The sequence below is a fragment of the Stegostoma tigrinum genome, chromosome 23 (genome assembly GCF_030684315.1).
Source record: "Stegostoma tigrinum isolate sSteTig4 chromosome 23, sSteTig4.hap1, whole genome shotgun sequence".
Classification (NCBI taxonomy): Eukaryota; Metazoa; Chordata; class Chondrichthyes; order Orectolobiformes; family Stegostomatidae; genus Stegostoma; species Stegostoma tigrinum.
In genome coordinates, this window is record NC_081376.1 from 55,098,032 (window position 1) to 55,114,562 (window position 16,531).

A 16,531-nucleotide genomic window follows, 5' to 3' on the forward strand; every position below is an offset into this window, starting at 1 on the left:
AGTGTTATCACTGTAAGGACGAAGAAAGAGCAAGTGTTTCAGATGGCAAGATCAGTAAAGAGGAGGGATAGACAGTTCACAAAGTATACCTTCTACAAATTGATTAAGAACATTGGACATGGAACAGTGCAGCACACTACAGGCCCTTTGGCCCACGATGTTGTGTCGACCTATTGTCTTGCTCGAAGATCAAACTACCCTGCATACCCTACATTTTACCATCATCTATGTGCCTATCCAAGAGTCGTTTAAATGTCCCTAATGTATGTGACTCCACTACCACTGCTGGCAGCACATTCCACACACCAACCACTCTCAGTGTGAAGGACCTACCTCTGATATCTCCGCTATACCTTCCTCTAATCACCTTAAAATTATGCCCCCTCATAATAGTCATTTCTGTCCTGGGAAAAAGTCTCTGACTATCCACTCTATCTATGCCTCTCATCATACTGTACATCTCTATCATGTCACCTCTCATCCTTCTTCACTCCTTTGAGAAAAGCCCAAGCCGCCTCAACCTTTCTTCATAAGACCTGCCCTTGGTAAACCTGGCATGACCTACCCCTCACAAGGCTATGCTACTTCTAATCAAACTGTGCTTTTCCAAATAATCATAAATACTATCTCTCAGAATCCTCTCCAATAATTTGCCCACCACAGAAGTAAGATTGACTTGTCCATAATTCCCAGGAATATCCCTATTCCCTTTCTTGAACAAGGGAATAACATTTGCCACCCTCTAATCATCTGGTACTACTCCAGTGGACAGTGAGGACGCAAAGATCATCGCCAAAGGGGCAGCAGTCTCTTCCCTCACTGCCCATAGCAACCTTGGGCGTATAGTGTCTGCCCCAGGGGACTTATCTACCCTCATAGAACAATATAGCACAGTGTAGTCCCTTCGGCCCATGAGGTTGTGCCAAACTTTTACCCTAAACCTAAGGTCTATCTAACCTCCACCCCACCTTATACTATCATCCAAATGCCTATCTAATAGCCGCTTAAATGCCCCAATGAGGCCGACTCCACTACCCTCTCTGGCAAAGCATTCCACGCCCCAATCACACTCTGAGTAAAGAACCTATCTCTGACGTCTCCCCTATATCTACCTCCACTCACTTTAAAACAATGCTCCGTCGTAATAGCTACTTTCACCCTAGGAAAATGTCTCTGGCTGCCTATTCTATCTGTACCTCTGATTATTTTGTACACCTCTATCAAGTTGCCTCTCATCCTTCATCATTCTAAAGAGAAAAGCCTTAGCTCTCTCAACCTTTCCTCATAAGATCTTCCCTCCATTCCAGGCAACATCCTGGTAAATCCCCTCTTCTCCATTTTCCAACACTTCCTCATCTTTCCTGTAATGAGGCGACCAGAACTGGGTACAATACTCAAGATGTGGCTGAACCAGACTTTCGTATAGCTGGATCCTAACTTCATGGCTCTTTAACTCAATCGCTCGCTTAATGAAAGCTAACACACCATACGCATGTTTTTCAACACATCATGTTTTTCAAAATTTCTAGCACATCCTCCTTCAAAACATTCACCTGATCAAGCATATCAGTCTGTTTCATACTGTCCTCACAAATGTCAAGGTCCCTCTCACTGGTGAATTATGAAACAAAGTATTCATTAAGGACCTCCGCTACTTCCTCTTGTTGTAAGCGGCAGGAGGGGTGAGGGCGTGAGCCAGGGGAAGCCGGGAAGGTAAGCTTTTTCCGATAAAAACTTACCTCACGAGTCAGTGGCCTACTTGATTCAAGTAGTGGGAGTGGTGAGACTGTGAGCTGTGAAGTGAACTATTATATAGGGGCAAAGATAGTAGGAGCTGCAGATGCTAGAGAATCTGAGGTAACAAGGTGTAGAGCTGGATGAACACATCAGGCAACCTTAACCCTAACCCTGACCCTATCACTATTATATTCAGGCATTGGCTAAACCTGAAACACTACACGTGACGTGTCTCCCAACCATCCTCCTCCTCTAACCATCAAAAAAACAGTGGAAGGTTGGTAAGATAAAGTAAGTCTTTCCTTTTTTATCAACAAATTTAATTAGCTCATTCTAATAAATTAATAAAACACAGCTTTAGAGGACTACAGCCTTGCTCAGAAGGAGCTCAAAAGTGGACTGAGGAGGGCCAGGAGGGGGCACGAAAAAGGCTTGGCAGGAAGGATTAGGGAGAACCTGAAGGCATTTTACTCATATGTGAGGAATAAGAGAATGATCAGGGAGAAGGTAGGGCCGATCAGGGATAGCGTAGGGAACTTGCGTGTGGAGTCTGAGCAGATAGGGGAAGGCCTAAATGAATTTTTTGGCTTCGGTTTTCACTAAGGAAAGGGACCTTGTTGTGAACGAGTACTTTGAGGAGCAGGAAAACAGGCTTGAACAGATCGAGATTGAGGAAGTTGATGTGCTGGAAATTTTAGCGAACATTAAGATTGATAAGTCCCCAGGGCCAGACCAGATTTATCCTAGGTTGCTCCGGGAAGCGAGAAAGGAGGTTGCTAAGCCGCTGGCGAAGATCTTTGCTTCCTCACTCTCCACGGGAGTCGTACCAGAAGATTGGAGGGAGGCAAATATTGCTCCTCTTTTCAAGAAAGGGAATAGGGAAATCCCTGGAAATTACAGACCAGTCAATCTTACGTCTGTGGTCAGCAAGGTTTTGGAAAGAATTCTGAGGGATAGGATTTATGACTATTTGGAAAAGTATAGGGTGATTAAAGGGAGTCAGCATGGCTTTGTGAGGGGCAGGTCATGCCTTACAAATCTCTTCGAGGAAGTCACAAGACAGGTTGACGAGAGTCGAACAGTGGATGTGGTGTACATGGATTTCAGCCAAGGCATTTGATAAGGTTCCCCATGGCAGGCTCATTCATAAAGTCAGGAGGTATGGGATACAGGGTGATTTGGCTGCCTGGATTCGGAATTGGTTGGCTGACAGGAGGCAGAGGGAGTGGTTGTAGATGGTAAGTATTCTGCCTGGAGGTCAGTGCTGAGTGGTGTCCCGCAGGGCTCTGTTCTTGGCCCTCTGCTCTTTCTAGTTTTTATAAATGACTTGGATGAGGAGGTTGAGGGGTGGGTTATGTTTGCTGATGACACAAAGGTTGGAGGTGCTGTTGATAGTATCAAGGGCTATTGCAGGCTTCAGCGAGACATTGACAGAATGCTGATCTGGGCTGAGAAATGGCAGATGGAGTTCAACCTGGATAAATGTGAAGTGATGCATTTTGGAAGGTCGAACTTAAATGCTAAATATAGGATTAAAGGCAGGATTCTCGGCAGTGTGGAGGAACAGCAGGATCTTGGTGTTCAAATGCATAGCTCCCTCAAAGTTGCCACTTAGGTGGACAAGGTTGTTAAGAAAGCATATGGTGTTTTGGCTTTCATTAACAGGGGGATCGAGTTTAAGAGCCGCGAAGTTATGTTGCAGCTCTACAAAACCCTGGTGTGACCACACTTGGAATATTGTGTCCAGTTCTGGTCGCCCTATTATAGGAAAGATGTGGAGGCTTTGGAGAGGGTGCAAAGGAGGTTTACCAGGATGCTGCCTGGAATGGAGGGCTTGTCTTACGAGGAGAGGTTGACTGAGCTCGGACTTTTCTCTCTGGAGAGAAGGAGGAAGAGAGGTGACCTGATTGAGGTGTACAACCTAATGAGAGGCATGGATAGAGTCAATAGCCAGAGACTTTTTCCCAGGGCAGGATTGACTGCCACAAGGGGTCATGGTTTTAAGGTGTTAGGAGGAAGGTATAGAGGAGACGTCAGAGGGAAGTTCTTCACCCAGAGAGTTGTGAGTGCATGGAATAGTTTGCCAGTGGTAGTCGTGGAAGCGGAGTCATTAGTAATATTTAAGCGACTGCTGGACATGCACATGGATAGCAGAGAATTGAGGCGAATGTAGGTTAGGTTATTTTATTTTTGGATTAGGATTATTCCACGGCACAACATCGTGTGCCATAGGGCCTGTACTCTGCTGTACTTTTCTATGTTCTATGTACTAAATAACTAAGTAGAAATGGCTGGACGGGTGATGTATTGTAGTTGTATGACGTGGGAGCTGGCTGATCCCAAGTTCGGTTCAGGGTTGATGAGCTGGAATCGGAGCTTCCAACACTGCTGCACATCTTGGAAGGGGAGAAGTACCTGGCTGATTTGTTTCAGGAGGCAGTCACACCTGGTAGATTAAGCACTTCAAATTTGGTCAGTGGCCAGGGTCAGCAGGATGTGACTGCAAGCGAGGCAGGTAGAGGGATCCTGCAGTCAGGAACAGAGGAGCCTCAGCTCTTGACTTTGTCCAACAGATATGAGGTACTTGCACACTGTGTGGATGAGAAAATAGGCTGCAGGGAGGATGGCCACTGCACCATGGTATGGGAGGTCATTCAAGAGGGGGGAGCAAAAAGACAAGTGGTATATGTAGGGGATTTTATAATTAGGGGAATAGATAGTATTCTATGTAAGCAGGATCACGAGTCCCGCATGGCATGTTGCCTGCCTGGTGCTGGGTAAGGGATACCTCTGACTGGCTGGAAAAGATATTGGAGCAGAGGGGGAGGATCCAGTTGTTGTGGTCCATGCCAGAACAAACAACATAGGCAAGACTAGGAAAGAGGACCTGTTCAGAGATTATCAAGAGCTAGGAACCAAATTAAAGAACAAGTCCTCAAGGGCTATAATCTCGGGATGACTGCCCGAACTACGTGTTAATTGGCATAGGGACATGAGAGTAAGGGAAGTAAACACATGGCTAAAAGAGTGGTGCAGGAAACAGGGCTTCCTTTTCATGGGGCACCGGCATTAGTATTGGAGCAGGAGGGAGCTGTACCATTGGGACGGTCTCCACCTGAATCGAGCTGGGACCAATGTTCTACTGAGAAGGGTAAATAGGGCTATCAACAGGACTTTAAACTAGAAAGTTGGTGGGGGGGGGGATGGTGAAACTTGCCCCAGTGGGAAACAAAGCAGCAGGTTAACATCTGTAGTGGTGGATTCAACTAAATGGAATAATATGAAAGAAATGACCGGAAAGGAGTATTCAGGAGAGGTTATTAACATCTCCAGCACAGACACAAATAGGACAGAGAGTTTGAAAAAAAGCAATCAAACACTGGAAAAACGAATGAAAATGAGAACAGGGAGGGTTAATACAGGACTGAAGGTGTTATATCTAAATGTACACAGTATAAGGAATAAGGTAAATGAGCTTGTGGTATAGATCAAAACTGGCAGGTATGACATGGTAGGCATCATGGAGATGTGGCTGCAAGGAGATCAAGATTGGAAACTGAATATCCAAGGATATACATCCCATCGAAAAGATAGCCAGGTGGGCCGACGGGGTGGGGTTGCCTTATGAGTGAGAAATGAAATATATCAATAGGAAGAAATGAAGTAGGGTCAGATGGTGTAGAATCTGTGTGGGTAGAATTGATGAACTGCAAAGGTGAGAAAACCATAGTTAGAGTTGTGACAGGCCTCCAAAAGGTAGTCAGGACCTGGGGTGCAAGATACACGGGAGATAGAAAAGGTGTGTAAGAAAGGCAAAGTCACAGTGATCATGGGGGATTTCAATATGCAGGTGGACTGGGAAAATCAGGTTGGTGGTGGATTGCAAGAAAAGGAGTTTGTGGAATGTCTATGAGATGGCTTTTTGGAGCTGCTCGTGATGGAGCCCACAAGGGATCAGGCAATACTAGATTTAGTGTTGTGCAATGAGGCAGACTTGATAAGCAAGCTTAAGGTAAAGGAACCCTTAAGAGGCCGTGATCATAAGATGATGGAATTTACTGTGCAATTTGAGGGGGGCGAAGATAGAATCAGAAGTAACGGTATTACAGCTGAATAAAGACAACTACAGAGGTATGAGGGAGGAGCTGGGCAGAGTTGACTGGGAGAGGAGCCTAGCACGAAAGACAATGGAATAGCAATGGCAGGAGTTTCTGGGAGTAATTCAGGAGACACAGCAAAAATTCATCCCGAGGAAAAAGAAGCATGATACAGGGAGGATGAGGCAACCAGGGCTGATTAAGGAAGTCAGGGATAGCGTAAAAGCAGAAGAGAAAGCATATAATATAGTGAAGGAAAGTGGGAAACCAAAGGACTGGGAAGCTTACAAAGACTCACACAGGGCAACAAAAAAAGAGGGAGAAGATTAAATATGAGGATTAGCTAGCCAGTAATATATATGAATACTGTAAGAGTTTCTTTACGTACATAAAGGGCAAAAGAGAAGCAAATGTGAACATTGGACCACTGGAAAATAATGGTACACAGATAGCAGTGGGGAACAAAGAAATGGCTGAGGAACTGAATAATTACTTTGCATCAGTCTTCATGGTGGAAGACATGAGTAAAATCCCAAAAAATCAAGACAGTCAGGGGCAGAGCTGAGTATGGTGGCCATCACCAAGGAGAAGGTGCTACTAAAAATGATTGGCCTGAAGGTGGACAAATCACCTGGACCAGATGGACTATCCCCAGCATTCTAAAAGAGGTAGCTGAGGAGATAATGGAGGCATTAGTGGTGATCTTTCAGGAATTGCTAGAGTCAGGGAGGGTCCCAGAGGACTGGTAAATCGCTAATGTTACACCGCTGTTTAAAAAGGGAGTAAGGCAAAAGATGGAAAATTACAGGCTAATTAGCCTAACCTCAGTCATGGGTAAAGGATGATATTTCTGAATATTTGGAAATGTACGGTAAAATAGGGCAAAGTCAGCACAGTTTCATCAAAGGGGAGGTCATGCCTCCTGACAAATCTGTTAGAATTCTTTGAGAAAGTTACGAGCAGAGTAGACCAAGAAGAGCCAATGGATATCATCTACCTGGTCTTCAAGAAAGCCTTTGACAAGGTGCTGCACAGGAGGCTGCTGAGTAAGATAAGGGCCCATGGTGTTCGAGGCAAGGTGCTAGCATGGATAGAAGATTGGCTGTCTGGCAGAATGCAGAGAGTGAGGATAAAAGGGTCTTTCTCAGGATGGCAGCCAGTAACTAGTGGTATTCCAAAAGGGTCAGTGCTGGGACCATAACTTTTCATTTTATACATTAATGATGCCAATGAAGGAACCATGGGCATTCTGGCTGAGTTTGCAGACGATACAAAAATAGGTCGAGGGACAGGTAGTACTGAGAAGGTGGGGAGGCTTCAGAAGGATTTGGACAGGATCGGAGAGTGGGCAAAGAAGCGGCAGATGGAGTACAACGTGGGAAAGTGAGAGATCATGCACTTTGGTAAGGGGAATAAAAGCATGGACTATTTTCTAAATGGGGAGAAAATTCAGAAGTCTGAAGTGCAAAGGGAGTTCTTGTCCAGGATTCTCTCAAAATAAACTTGTACATTGAGTCAGTCATCAGGAAGGCAAATGCAGTGTTGGCATTTGTTTTGAGATGACTTGAACATAAAAGCAGGGATTACTGTTGGGGCTTTATAAGGCTCTGGTCAGGCCACATTTGGAGCACTGTGTGCAGTTTTAGGCCCCATATCTCAGGAAGGATGTACTGGCCCTGGAGCGGGTCAGAGGAGGTTCACGAGAATGGTCCCAGGAATGGAAAGCTTAACATATGAGAAACGTTTGAGGACTTTAGGACTATACTCATTGGAGTTTAGAAGGATGGGGGGGGGAATCTAATTGAAACTTACAGAATACCAAATGGCCCGGACATGGTGAAAGTTGGGAAGAAGCTTCCACTGGTAGGAGAGTCTGGGGCCCGAGGGCACAGCCTTACAGTAAAGGGAAGATCTTTTAGAATGGATATAAGGAGAAACTTCTTCAGCCAGAGAGTGGTGAATCTATGGAATTCCCTGCCACAGAAGGCTGTGGAGGCCAGGTCACTGAGTATATTTAAGATTGCGACAGGCAGGTTCTTGATTATCAAGGGGATCAAGGGTTGTGGGGAAAAATCAGGAGAATGGGGTAGAGGAACTTATCAGCCATGACTGAACGGCAGAGCAGAGATGATGGGCCAAATGGCCTAATTTATGCTCCTATGTCTTATGGTCTTACGGTCTCTGACTCCATGCACAAATTCCCTCCAATATCCCTGATTGGCCCTCCTTCACTCTGGCCATCCTCTTGTTCCTCATATAAGTATGGAAACTTTGGGGTTTTCCTTAATCCTACCCGCCAAGGCTTTTTCACACCCTCTTCTCACTCTCCTACGTTCATTCTTTAGTTCGTTCCTGGCTACCTTGTAGCCTCCTAGAACCCTGTCTGATCCTTGCTTCCTCAACCTTAAGTAACCTTCCTTCTTCCTCGTGACTAGACGTTCCGCATGTCTTGTCATCCAAGGTTCCTTCACCTTACCATCCCTTCCTTGCCTCAGTGGGACAAACCTCTCCAGCACTCGTAGCAAGTGCTCCCTGAACAACCTCTACATTTCTGTCATACATTTCCCTGAGAACATTTGTTCCCAATTTATGCTCAGCAGTTCTTGCTGTTGCGTTGTAATTCCCCCTCCCCCAATTAAATACTTTCCCATACCATCTGCTCCTATCCCTCTCCATGACTATGTCACCGAAATGCTCTCTCATCAAGTGATCTGACACCTGGCCTAGTTCGTTGCCAAGCACCAAATCCAATATGGCCTCCCCTCTCGTCCCCTAACTATATATTGAGTCAGAAACCCTCCCTGCACACACCTGACAAAATCTGCTCCATCCAAGCTATTTGCACTTAGGAAATTTCAGTTGATATTTGGGAAGTTGAAGTCACCCATGACAACAACCCTATTACTTCTGCACCTTTACACAATCAGTCTCCCAATCTGTTCCTTAGTGTCTCTGCTGACATTGGGGAGACGATAGAAAACTCCCAGTAAAGTGACTGCTTCTTTCCTATTTCTGAATCCCACCCATGCTGACTCAGTGGACAAACCCTCCACGTCCTCCCTTTCTGCAGCTGTGATACCATCCCTGATTAGCAATGCCACTCCCCCACCTCTTTTACCTCCCTCCCTATTTCTTTTGAAACATCTAAATGCTGGAACATCCAACAACCATTCCTGCCCTTGTGTTATCCAAGTCTCCCTCATGGCCAAAACACTGGAGCTCCAAGTACTGATCCAGGCTCTAAGTTTGTCACACCTATTCCTGACACCACTTCTGTTAAAACAGGCACACTTCAACACCTCGCACTGACTGCAACTTTGCCCTATCAACTGTCTATCCTTCCTCACAGGGTCTCTGCATGCTGTAACTGCCTGTACACCAGCTACCCTAACCTCTGATCCATAGCTCTGATTCCCATGCCCCTGCCAACACTAAAATATTGGTACAGTTATACAGCATACATCTATACTCAAAGGAAAGACAATGGGAAGGTTGGATATGGTTACTTGAAAAATTTAAGGAAATCTACAGAAATACATCTTGATGTACTATGCTTGCCAGGCATGATGTAGATGTAGGGGAATCAGAATATCAGTAAAACAACATCCTTATTGGGTGAGTCCAGAAAAATAAGCTCAGGTGGAAACAGAGATTCATTACTGGCTGGAAAATCACCCGATTGAACCCACATGGAAATGCTATACCAGATGGGACAACATAATTCTGCACAGATTATAGAAAAGTAAATGCAATAACTGAAATAATTTTCTAAGATAATTCTATCGAAGGGATATTGGCAAGTAACATTAAACTCAAGAGCTAAAGAGATATCAGCTTTTGTTACACCAGATGTCGAGTGATACCATTTGGATTTTCCAATGCCCAGCTATGTTCCAAAGGTGTGTGAATAATATTGCAGTTAAAGTGCTAAACTGTGTCTTTTACCATGTAAAACAACTCGGCAATTTGCTAGAGCACCTACAGTTAGCTGGCTGAATAATAAATCTCAACAAAAGTGAATGTGCAAGACTGAGAGTTACTTGCCTCTGATATATCATACGAGAAGAGCAAGTATTATTACGAACAGTTAAAGTGAAGACTCTGACCTAATTCCTCATTCCTAAAACTACTCAGGAAATCACACAATTTTTAGGATTGTGTAGGTTTTATTGGAAATGTATGGGTTTTTATCCAAAATTTACATCTAACTTCAGAACAATAACTTGATCTGTAGGAAAACAGGCAATGGTGGAATGGTCAGCAAAATGCTAAGTACCTTATGAGGTGGCAAAGGAAATCTTAATCAATGAGCCTGTTGGTGGTCCCTGACCTTTGAAAAACCTTTAAAAGTGGCAACTGATGCTTCTGAATTAGGGGTAAGTACTGTCTTATTGCAAAATGATGAATCAAAATTACAGAAGTCAGTGGGGTCCTTTTTTAAGAATTAAACCACAATATGAAAAACATTCAGTCATGGGAAAGGAGACTTTGGGATTATTTCTGGCTATTCAACATTTTGAAGGCTGTGTCCTAGTTGCAAAGAAGAAAACACACTAACCATAATCTGATGACTTTCGTAGAGACATTTAAGTCTCAAAATGCAAGATTTTCGAATGGACTTTATTGATTCAACCTTGCAATATAAAAACTGCTTAAATTTCTGAAAAAAAAGTGATAGCTGACATTTTACGACTATTGTAATTGTATTTAAATTATACTAGCTGTATGAAAGAGTGACTGAATGATTTCTGAGTGAGGGCAACAGCCTAATGATATTAGCACTACATTATTAGTCCTAAAGACCCAGTTAATATTCTAGGGACCTGAATTCAAATCCTACCATGGCAGATAGTGGAATTTGAATTCAACCATAATCTGGAAATAAGAGTCTAATGATGACCATTAGAAAAACCAACGTGGTTTAAACCAGCTTGTAACTGATGTCCATTTCAAGCCCACCGACTCCCACAGCTACCTAGAATACACCTCCTCCCACCCACCCTCCTGCAAAAATTCCATCCCCTATTCCCAATTCCTCCGCCTCCGCCGCATCTGCTCCCACGATAAGACATTCCACTCCCGCACATCCCAGATGTCCAAGTTCTTTAAGGACTGCAACTTTCCCCCCACAGTGATCGAGAACGCCCTTGACCGCGTCTCCCGTATTTCCCGCAACACATCCCTCACACCCCGCCCCCGCCACAGCCGCCCTAAGAGGATCCCTCTCGTTCTCACACACCACCCTACCAACCTCCGGATACAACGCATCATCCTCCGACACTTCCGCCATTTACAATCCGACCCCACCACCCAAGACATTTTTCCATCCCCTCCCCTGTCTGCTTTCCGGAGAGACCACTCTCTCCGTGACTCCCTTGTTCGCTCCACACTGCCCTCCAACCCCACCACACCCGGCACCTTCCCCTGCAACCGCAGGAAATGCTACACTTGCCCCCACACCTCCTCCCTCACCCCTATCCCAGGCCCCAAGATGACATTCCACATTAAGCAGAGGTTCACCTGCACATCTGCCAATGCGGTATACTGCATCCACTGTACCCGGTGTGGCTTCCTCTACATTGGGGAAACCAAGCGGAGGCTTGGAGACCGCTTTGCAGAACACCTCCGCTCAGTTCGCAACAAACAACTGCACCTCCCAGTCGCAAACCATTTCCACTCCCCCTCCCATTCTCTAGATGACATGTCCATCATGGGCCTCCTGCACTGCCACAATGATGCCACCCGAAGGTTGCAGGAACAGCAACTCATATTCCGCCTGGGAACCCTGCAGCCATATGGTATCAATGTGGACTTCACCAGTTTCAAAATCTCCCCTTCCCCTACTGCATCCCTAAACCAGCCTAGTTCGTCCCCTCCCCCCACTGCACCACACAACCAGCCCAGCTCTTCCCCCCCACCCACTGCATCCCAAAACCAGTCCAACCTGTCTCTGCCTCCCTAACCGGTTCTTCCTCTCACCCATCCCTTCCTCCCACACCAAGCTGCACCCCCAGCTACCTACTAACCTCATCCCACCTCCTTGACCTGTCCGTCTTCCCTGGACTGACCTATCCCCTCCCTACCTCCCCACCTACACTCTCTCCACCTATCTTCTTTACTCTCCATCTTCGGTCCGCCTCCCCCTCTCTCCCTATTTATTCCAGCTCCCTCTCCCCATCCCCCTCTCTGATGAAGGGTCTAGGCTTTTGTGCTCCTGAGATGCTGCTTGGCCTGCTGTGTTCATCCAGCCTCATTTTATTATCGTGGTTTACTCCTGTCCTTCAGGGAAGGAAATCGTCCATCGTTACCTGGTCGGGCTGACATTTGACTCCAGACCCACAACAATGTGGTTGACCATAAGAGCAGAAATTAGGCCATTCAGCCCATTGACTGTGCTCCACTATTGAATCATGGCTAGGAAGTTCCTCAACCCTATTCTCCCACTTTCTCCCTGTAACCCTTGAGCCCCTTCACAATCAAGAACCTATCTACCTCAGCGTTAAATGTACCAAATCTATCTCAGTCTTAGTTGCACTCTGGACAACAAACGCTGGTTCAGTCAGCGATGCCCACATTCCATGAAACAATTTTTAAAAAGTATTTATGATTGTTTCTGGCAGTATTAGTGACTTCCTGCCTTATACTCACTCCCTGTTGCTCCTTCATAATAGGAGCACAAAAGCTGATGTTTTGGGAAGGGCCTAGGCCTTTTGTGCTCCTGAGATGCTGCTTGGCCTGCTGCGTTCATCCAGCTCCACACGGTGTTATCTCGGACACTCCAGCATCTCCAGTCCCCATTATCACTGATCCCTGTTGCTCCTTCCCCGGCCGCAGCAGAGTCGGACGTGACGACAGGAGGCGGCACGAGCCAATGAGCGCAGACTCTCGTTGCCAGGTGACGGGGCGGTTTGGATGGCGGGAGCAGTGAGAGGTGAGCGCAGTCCGTCCCGGGCCGCCTCCCCCGGGTGCCGCTAGTGACCAGTGAGAGGTGAGTGCAGTCCGTCCCGGGCCGCCTCCCCCGGGTGCCGCCAGTGAGAGGTGAGCGCAGTCCGTCCCGGGCCGCCTCCCCCGGGTGCCGCTAGTGACCAGTGAGAGGTGAGCGCAGTCCGTCCCGGGCCGCCTCCCCCGGGTGCCGCTAGTGACCAGTGAGAGGTGAGCGCAGTCCGTCCCGGGCCGCCTCCCCCGGGTGCCGCCAGTGAGAGGTGAGCGCAGTCCGTCCCGGGCCGCCTCCCCCGGGTGCCGCTAGTGACCAGTGAGAGGTGAGTGCAGTCCGTCCCGGGCTGCCGCCAGTGAGAGGTGAGCCCGGTCCGCCGCATCCGCACCTTTGTCCACCACCTCGGTCACGGCTTGTAATGCTTTCCCCCCCCCGCTTGATTTTAGCTTCGCTTGGCCGCTCCCGCAACCCCGGCCTGGGCTCCTCGTGATGGCGACGGCTCTATCCCGGCTGAGTACCGCAAGCAGCTCCTGTGAAGGCTCCAGCATCCACCCACGGGATTCCTGATTGCAGCTGCTTTGTCATCTGTAAAGACAACGGTTTAAACAGAGGCTGTTGTTGTTTTCTCATTGTGTGGGGCTCTCGTTAGTGCCAGGCACACACGCAACCGTCTGTGAAAAGTGTTTCTATTCTGCAGTCTTTGTTTTTCCTCCCCATCTCCGATTGGAAAGAGGAGTTTTCTTTCTGTCATTACGTTTGGATTCTGCATCACTATGTAATGTTGAGTTTTAACCTCTGACACAGTATTTAGCTGGTTGGTAACCAAGTAAATTTTGAAATAGTTTGAAACACAACAGACAAAGTAATTTGAAGAGTAGCAAGTAGTTGCCAAAATGTCTTTCACTTCCATTTTCTTCTTGCTTGAAAGGGTAGTCTTGATTGATTGATTGTTGAATCTCATCTGTGTGTACTGGTAAGTTGTTCAAGGTTTTAACATTACAACCTAATTTCACTCTGTGGACACGTGTGCTTGACGTTTCCTGCCCGGCATTATAATTAGCAATGTCTCCATGAATGAAAAAATGTTGGAACCTGATTGACGGCAGGTATGGTTCAAGTTCCATTGAAGAGCCATATTAGACTTGGAATGCCAGCTCTTTCTATTTCCACAGATGTTGCCAGATCTATTGAGATTTCTCAGTACCTTCTGTTTTTATTTCATGTCCAGTATTTTGCTTTTATTTGGGTATCTAGTGTATTTTGCCCATTTGTGAACTATTATGGGTTGCCCAAATGTTGGTCCAGTTCATTAGAATGCCTTGAATTTGATTAACATAATTCATCATAAATAATCTGTGATCAAAGAAAGGCCAAAGCTAGCACTAGAACATTTCTACTTTGGGTTTTAAACATTTATGTTAATTTGACTGGACAAACAGTTGAATTAGGAGCAAGCCCTTGAGCCTGATCTGCCAGTCATCTGATTGTTCTAGACTCCCACTAGCACTGATTAAAGTTTCCCTTCCTTGTTTATATCAAGAATCTATCAACTTCGGTCTCAAAAACATTTGAAGCCTCTACTTCTGCCTTTTGAGGAAAAGAGTTCTAGAAGCTTTCAATTGTTTTCTCATCTCATCTTAAATGTGCAATCCATATTTTTAAACCGTGACACCTACCTCCTATATGTCATTCATGTGTATTAAGATTGGCTTGTTTAACAAATTGCAATTGGAAAGCTTTTCAATTTCTTAGTGCTTTCGTCAGAAAGCATGAAAAGAAGCAAAATGCAGAGCAGGTTTCTAAAGATGTAATTTATAAAAATGTTCAAAAAATTACTACTGAAAGATGATAGAGACAAGGATGCCCATGTTAGATTAGATTCCCTACACTGTGGAAACAGGCCCTTCAAATCCGCACTGCCCCTTGAAGCATCCCACCCAGAACTATTCCCCCCCCCGCATAACCCACACACCCCTGAACACTACGGGCAATTTAGCATGGCCAATCCACCTAGCCTGCACATCTTTGGACTGTGGGAGGAAACCGGAGCAAACCCACACAGACACAGGAAGAATGTGCAAACTCCGCAAAGACAGTTGCCTGAGGCTGGAATTGAACCTGGGTCCCTGGCAGTGTGAGGCTGCAGTGCTAACCACTGAGCCACCCCAAATATTGTGTCTTAGGTTAAGAAACCATATCTGAATTATATGGAGAACTAGAAAATATTGAACTTCCTGGATTAACCAGGAAATTTGTTTTCACCAAGTGTTTGAAGGGAACTCAAGGGGTTGCTTGGAAGTTAGGCCAACAATTTAACATGAGCTGTGCTCAACTTGATTATAAGTTCCAAGAACTTTTGAAAAATAGACAACTAAAGCTTAGATGTCTCTTTAATATCTTTTGACCAAATTTCAGTATGTTGCTAAAACTTCTGAAAAAAGAATGTGTGGAGTGTTTGTTGAAAGCAGCATATTTCAGGATGATTCAAGGACATTGAGAGGCTGCACAACTTCTACAGTCTAGAGGAGGATGGATATTTTTTAACCACACCTCACCTTCCTATCTTTTTCCCCTGTAGCAGTTGGTGCCACTGAATTTGCACTTTTTCCCACCTACCATATTGCTTTGATAGATTGAGTTCCAAATAAAACATGGCCACAGTCCTTCTTTCCCACTGTGAATTTTTTAAGTTAGAGTAGCATCAGCATATTTCTGGAATAAATATTAATAGTGCTGATGAATTAATGGTCTTCAAGAGACTCTCCCAATGTGTTTCAAGAGTTTTTCAAGAGAGAAGTGAACAGCAAAAGAAACTTGGGTTTCCTTGTGATTGAAACACGAAGTTAGCATGTACAGCAAGTAATTAGGATAAGTAGAATGTTGGCCTTGATTGCAAGGGAATGGAGAATAGCACAAAGGAAATCTTGTTAGGAGTATGCAGGCCATTGGAAAGGCTGCAACAAGAGTACTGCATAAAAGTTCTGGTGTCCTTGTTTAAACAGGTGTATAGTTGCATTGGAGGCAGTTGAGTTGCCTTGTTGTTTCCTGAAGTGAAATTGCAATCTTATGATGCAGTTGAGAAGGTTGGGTCTGTACTCAAAGCTTAGAATAATGTGATCTTGGTGAAATATGAGTAAACGTCCCAAGGAACATGCTGAAAGGATGTTTCCCCTAGTTGGGAAATCTAGATCTTGGGGCATCTAGGCAAAATAAGGGATTTCTATGATGAAAAGAAAGGGAACAACAACAAGAATTGCTGTAAAAGGTCAGCAGGCCTGGCAGCATCTGTGGAGAGAAATCATAGTTAATGTTTTGGGTGGAATGGCCCTTCCTCAGAACACGCTGGACCCAAAATGTTAACTCTTAAATTCTGTCCACAGATGCTACCAGAACTGCTGAACTTTTCCATAAGTTCCTTTTGTTGTTTCTGACTTGCAACATCCACAGTTTTTAAGATAAAGCAGAATTGCTTTTCTCAAAAGACACATTCCTTACTGCAGAGAGCAATGGAGGCTGAGTCATTGTGTATATTTGAGCCTGAAATGGTCAGATTTTTGAACTAGAGAGAAGTCAGTGGACAGGAGGGACAGGCAGGAAGGTGAGTTGAGAATTAGATGATATCAGTTAGGATCTTATTGAATGATGGAGTGTCCTTGAGGGGCTAAATGGCCAACTACACTTATTTCCTCTCCACTTCTTACATATCCACACCCGTTTTCCTCCACAGCTGGTTGCTGTGAGGAGAGGAGTTGAATCAACTGTT

The 16,531-nt window shown here is 45.4% G+C and overlaps 2 protein-coding genes across 12 annotated transcripts in view; one reads left to right on the forward strand and one right to left on the reverse strand.

Moving 5' to 3' along the window:
- Nucleotides 1-12,927, reverse strand: part of gde1 (glycerophosphodiester phosphodiesterase 1) — a 53,944-nt gene extending 41,017 nt beyond the window's left edge. Inside the window, exon 1 of the mRNA XM_048551741.2 lies at nt 12,483-12,927. Within this exon, the coding sequence (XP_048407698.1) occupies nt 12,483-12,500 (18 nt within the window). The 5' untranslated portion in view covers nt 12,501-12,927. The remainder of the gene's footprint in view (nt 1-12,482) is intronic.
- Nucleotides 1-16,531, forward strand: part of LOC125462139 (centriolar coiled-coil protein of 110 kDa-like) — a 104,446-nt gene that overhangs the window by 13,125 nt on the left and 74,790 nt on the right. For 3 of the 11 annotated variants that reach the window (XM_059654210.1, XM_048551730.2, XM_048551739.2), the window contains exon 1: nt 12,706-12,822. The exons of 1 other annotated variant lie outside the window; for it this stretch is intronic. The gene's annotated coding sequence lies outside the window, so the exon portion shown is untranslated. 7 more of the 11 variants (XM_048551738.2, XM_048551736.2, XM_048551735.2 and 4 more) reach the window with 7 other exon arrangements.